Raw genomic sequence first — 5,783 nt, 5'->3', positions numbered from 1 at the left:
TACACATCAAATAAACAATAATATTACACAACATCATGAAGCATATATCTCTTCAATCTGGAACCTTAACAGTCATTAAAAACAAATACTTTCATCTATACGTATAGTTCTAGTAACAATTAATAATCTACACAAAAGCACATATTCTCACAATGAACACCAAAGGCAAGTTAACAACGGGCAAATTCAGCAAGAGCACCATCACTTGGAAACTAAAAGTATCTCGGGTTTCTTAGCCTTACTGGGAGTGTTAACATTCGAACCAGAGCCATTGGCAGCCGCTGCAGCCACCGCCATGGCAGCTTCTCGCGTCCCTTTATCAAGCTGGATCAAACTCCTTGTAGCTAGAATTGCTTGCGGAACCAGATCATGCGAAGCTCTAGCATACAGGCGCCGCACAGCCACTGACGCCGCATCCTTCACCTCATCAACATTCAGAGGCCCCAGCAAACAATGCCCCAAAATTCTCAAAACTGGCTGCAACATTTCCCACGGCAGCGGAATTCTCAAGTCCTCGCCACCAATATCTGCTGAATCCCCGTTTTCTATTTCTAAATCCTTAATTCTCTCCGCCACAAAATCCATGTCGTCTGCTTCAACCCTAATATCATCCCCAAATCCATTCTCACTCCAGCGCCCCTCATTCTTCTCCACAAAACTCTCCGGTTTCCCGTCAAAATCAGAAGTGCAGGGGCAATCCCCGCCCGCCCAAACAGCGGCAAACTTGCAGAAGTCAAGCTTTGACCAGCTCGGCATCTGAGAGATCTGCTTGTAGTAGCAATCAAGGGCTACGCCAACAATGCAGGCGCGCTTCGTCGACTTAACCGCCATCTGCGGCTCCAGCGGTGGCGAGAGAACCCCAATTGAAGGCCTAGGGTTCGAATCAGGGGTAGAGGACTTATTAGGGTTGCGCGGGGCGTGATAGAGCGACGGCTGCGAGAGATCGGGGATGGAGACGGTGACGGCCTTGCCGTTGCGCGCTTTGGTTTCGGAAGTGTAGAGCGCTAAGAGGACGGCCTCGAAGCCGGAGAGGGAACTCGGGGCGTCGGAGTCGGGGTGGTGGATCCGGTGGAGGTACACGGAGGCGATCAGCGGGAGGGCGGACAGGACGACGAGGCGGAGATCGGGGTCGGAGGAGAGGTAGGTGTCGTAGAGCCAGTGGCAGAGGGGGTCGTCGGCGGAGCCGGAGGAGGCGGCGGAGAGGGCGGAGGAGAGGGAGGAGTAGGCGGCGGAGGAGAGGAGGAGGGAGCGGGCGGGGCGGTCGGTGTCGGCGAGGGATGAGAGAGGGTCTTCGTCGGAGGTGGCGGCGGAGGAGGGGAGGAGGGAGGAGAGGAGGTGGATGCGGGAGCGGGCTCTGGAGATGGACTCCCACCAGGAGTGCATAGGATCGGAGGAGTGGCCGTTGGGGGCGGAGTTGTTACTATTGTTGGGGTGGCGGTGGTGGGAGGAGGAAGAGGAGGTGGAGGAGGGGGAGCCGCCGTGGAGATGGAAGTCCATGGTGGTGGTGGTGGAAATGGAGAAGGCTCCGCCGACTCCGGAGGAAATTATGTTAAAACTTATTTTCTCACTTATTATGACTACCGTTTACTTCCACTATTTACTTGACCGAATTGCCCTGCGCATTATTGTCTTTGAATTTATTTAAAAAGAAACAATGTGTGGCACTGCGGTTTTATACCAACGTAAAAGGTTTTATACCAACGTAAAAGACTTGTTATATTTGAATTATTTTTAAGAAGAGATACTCTCTTTCGGTCTTTCCATCTAAACTAGCGTCAAACCCGTCGAAATTCGACAGGAATTATTTTATATCATCATTTATAATTATTTTATGTTATTTTTATTTTTTTTATTAAAATAGGATTATATTAAAAAGAGAAGAGAAAAAACCTAAACCCTTAAAAGCACAGAAAGCAGACTAAGGGCCGAGCCTCGTTAAAACCTCAGCAAGAGGAAAAAGAGTACTCGTCTAAAAAGAAAAAAGTGTTAGAAGCTGAGTTGGGAGAATCTCAAAAGCTCCGGTCGTACCATCGCTCTTAGATAATCCCGGCTTCCCAACACAAGAAAAAACAATAAGAAACAAAGAAAACGCAAGGGAAAAAAGACCCAAACAAGCATCACCGATGTCTGTCATAGAAGGATCCCCGGCCGGTACGACGCCGTCGCCGAGGCCCTCCTCCAGCCATCGATCAACAATGGAAGAGAGGCCAATCATCCGTTGAAGCGCAGTCGCAGAAGACCAATCCTCCCCAAAACAAAAACCACAAACTGTCGTGTCATAAAAAGCAACCTGAAAGATGCCTTCATCAAGGCCCATTCTCTGCAGCAGCCACAAAAACCAGGTGACGCGAGGTATGAAAGTCTCAGCCGGTAAGTCGCCGTCGCCGAGCTCTCTCACCCCATCACACTAGTCGTACCAGAGGTCGGGAAAGACAGTCAAATCGGCCAGTGAGATGCCGTCGCCGAAGACTCGTCCTTCCCAACACAAACCATCAAAAATGCCCGAAATCCCGGTGCCTAGCTCCAGCCAGCAGTCCACTAACAGCAGCCCCAACAACGCCCCCCAAATGTTTGAAGAAAAGTAAGAGCTAATCAGCTCAACAATCTTCTGAATGCACCAAGAAATAAGAAGCAACCCATCACTTCCCACATTCCTAATCATCTCCCTGATGATTAATCTCCTGGTAGAAGCCCGCTCACCAACAGCTCGAAGAAACTCCTCAGCAAAACAAGCACGATAACAAATTCTTCCCCGAAACCTCTCTTGACACCAACGAACGCTCACAAAATTATCATGAAGAATAGTAGCGCCAAGGCCTTTCCAGATCTTTCTTGAGAGCCGCATCTGGAACAAAGTAATCCTCCCACAAAGTAAGAAAGCTAACTCTCGGGGCAACCACCGGAGAGATCCGTGAATTCCAATTTCCAGCACACCGGAAAATTGTAAAAAAACCCAAGAATCCTCCAAAAACCACCAGAAAAGAAACCAAACAAGCATTAATTCTTAATACGCAAATGACTATGCGTATGCATGTCAAGACGAACAGCTTTTTGAATTTCTGCAATTTCATGTGGCCACCATCCCTCCTCTCTTTGATGGTTTGCCATAATATCCGCCGCCGCGTTACTTCACGATAAATATGAGAGATTTGTAAACGGAAGGTAGTAAGGATATTAAGGATAGAGTGCCAAGAAGCAGCAAATCTCCAAGGAACATCTTTCGAACGCGTGTTAAGAAGATGGACAACATAGGTCGAGTCCGACTCTATCCAAAGGTGGTGCCATCCACGCAAATTGGCAATTTGAATGGCGGTAATGACAGCCAGGAGTTCTGCCTCATAAGCATAGCCAACATCTCCTTTCACATGGAAACAACCTCTAACCCAACTCCAATTGTCTCTGAAAACCCCGCCAGCAGCAATGCCACCCGGAGTCCCCATTGTCGAACCGTCAGTATTAACTTTCATCCAAGGGGCCGCAGGCGGCCACCAATGCACGGAAATGAATTCCGGGGGAGGAGCGGTCCTAGGAGAGACGCCAATCTTCCTTAGCATGGTATAATCAGACCACGAATTACTCATATGGCCAATATTGTGGCAGTTCATGTCCATCTCCTTGAAACAAACTTTAACCATCTGTAGAACGCGCCTATTGATTTATGCTTAATTGTTCTAATTTTAGGGGTTTGTATGAGCTTATTTTAATGATAATCTTCTAGAAATTGGTGCATGTTATGTGTTGTTTTATGCTTTGCAGGAGATTTAGGTTTTATAGATGGAAGAATACAATTTTGGAGAATTTTGGCTAAGAATGGCATTTTTAGCATAGCTTTGCCTCCAGAGCAGAGAGATGCACTGCCAGAGCCGAAATCTCCAGAGTAGAATTAGTGTACCAGAGTAGAGCTAAAATACACACCAGAGTAAACCTGAAAGAGCAGAGAAATCATAAGCGCCAGAGGAAACCAATAGCCAGAGAAGTCGATAGTCAGAGCAGAGGAGTCGAATACCAGAGCAGAGAAGTCAGACAGAGCAGAGGAATGCCAGAGCAGAGAAGAAATGCCAGAGCAGAGAAATGCGTCAGAGCGGAAGCCGTTTCTCTAACGGAAGCCATTTCTCTGACGACATCCGTTCCTCTGGCGAGAGCTGCGAATTCGGCCAGAGTAGGAGTGTTTCCAGAGCGCGCGTCACAGCTGGAGAGTTGCCTTATCTTGCACGATTCTATTGCCTTTAGAATTCTACTTTGCATGGCAACTTCCATGGTGATCTAGAGAAAGTTGAGGTCTATAAATAGGGTTTAGTTTTCATTGTATAATCATCCCTTGCCCTAGTTTTAGACGCCATCTTTGAGATCTGTTGGCATCCGAAGCTTAGGATTTACTTGCTTTCATAGTTGTCGATTTTAATTGTTAGGTCTCAATTTAGTTTTGTTTAGTTTTTATTCTTGGATTGTGATTGAGTGACAGCAATTACACGTTCAAGACGTTTACGGTATTTCGTATTTAAATTCAATTTATTTCTGTTAAATCATGTTTATGCTTTTCGTTCATGTTTATGCTTTCTTTTTAATTATGCAATTTAAATTATGCACTTTAGTTTCTGTAATACCCGGGCTTTTTATGACATGTTTATTTGCTTAAGTTTGAGTATTTAGGGATTCAATCCCTTGTTTGATTTATTTTGTGTAATGATGTGATGTGTTATATGAAGTTCTAGTTTTTGATAAAGTGATGTGAGAATGATGTGGGATTTTATATCCGTATTTGAGTTCGAGTATTTGAATAATTAGAAATAATTATTTGAATGAGAACGATGAACTCGGAATTTAAATCTGAGTCCGTTTAAACGTTTTTGAAATTTTAGACTTTTGACGATGAATAGTAAATACTGCTATTTCATCTTTTTGTCGACTTTCAAAAATCTTACGTGCACGTCGTCGAAAAATATTCTTAGTTTTTCGATACGAGTCCAACGACGAAAGTTTTTATTTTTGGACGACGAGTGATTAGTAAACTGGAATTTCTCGATAAACGAACCAAGCTCGTTTATCAGAATTTCATGAACGAACATACGTTTTCTATATTTATATGGAATTACGAGTGTGATGAAAGTGAGTGGGAGACGAGAGGGCGAGTAACAAAGAGTACGAGTAATTAGTCGTTAAAACGAGATATTTAACGACTAAGTGGGATTAATATCCTAAATATCTAGGGCTACCCTACCTAGACCACCCCCCCAACCGCCAAATGCTGTCCCCCTTCTATAAAAGGCGGCTGTGGGTCAGCCCCACAGCCATCACTTTCAAAAACACACGCACAAACACCAAGAACACACACCACCCATTGAAGCTTCTTCAAGCTTTTGAGCTCCGATTCGAGCACCGAGACGAGCGCCGATCATCTTTTCGAGCACGTTTCTACGTAGGTAACTTCTCAACCTACGTTTTGACGGTTTTCTTTTCGATTTTCGTCGACGTCGAAAAACGTCGATTCTCGACTTTATTTTTTGAAACGACGATGGATCGTCGTGAGTTTTTAGTATGTTGTTCTTGGGTAGATGTCGAGCATGTTTAATGAAGGAGTTAAGGTTGGTTCGAACCATAGCAAGGGAACCCAAGAGGGCAGCCCGGCTATGTTCTTCGTTGTCGTCACTTGTTCTTCGATTTTTGTTAATCGATGTAACGTGTGTTTGTGTTTTAGGAGCATGCTAGGTTTGTTCTTTGTTTATCATTGTTTTTACCAAGCATGATAGGTAATAGGTTGTACAAATAGATGTACTGTGTGTGAA

At 45.1% G+C, this 5,783-nt stretch overlaps 1 protein-coding gene across 1 annotated transcript; it reads right to left on the bottom strand.

Moving 5' to 3' along the window:
* LOC131019440 (uncharacterized) lies at nt 1–1,662 on the bottom strand. Its single transcript, XM_057947987.1, has one exon. The coding sequence runs from the start codon at nt 1,495–1,497 to the stop codon at nt 202–204; it is 1,296 nt and encodes a 431-aa protein (XP_057803970.1). The 5' UTR covers nt 1,498–1,662; the 3' UTR covers nt 1–201.
* Between the last annotated feature and the right edge of the window lie 4,121 nt (nt 1,663–5,783).

Source organism: Salvia miltiorrhiza, chromosome 4 (assembly GCF_028751815.1).
Source record: "Salvia miltiorrhiza cultivar Shanhuang (shh) chromosome 4, IMPLAD_Smil_shh, whole genome shotgun sequence".
Classification (NCBI taxonomy): Eukaryota; Viridiplantae; Streptophyta; class Magnoliopsida; order Lamiales; family Lamiaceae; genus Salvia; species Salvia miltiorrhiza.
Note: the sequence above shows the minus strand (reverse complement) of the source record. Positions and strands in the feature narration are given on the sequence as shown.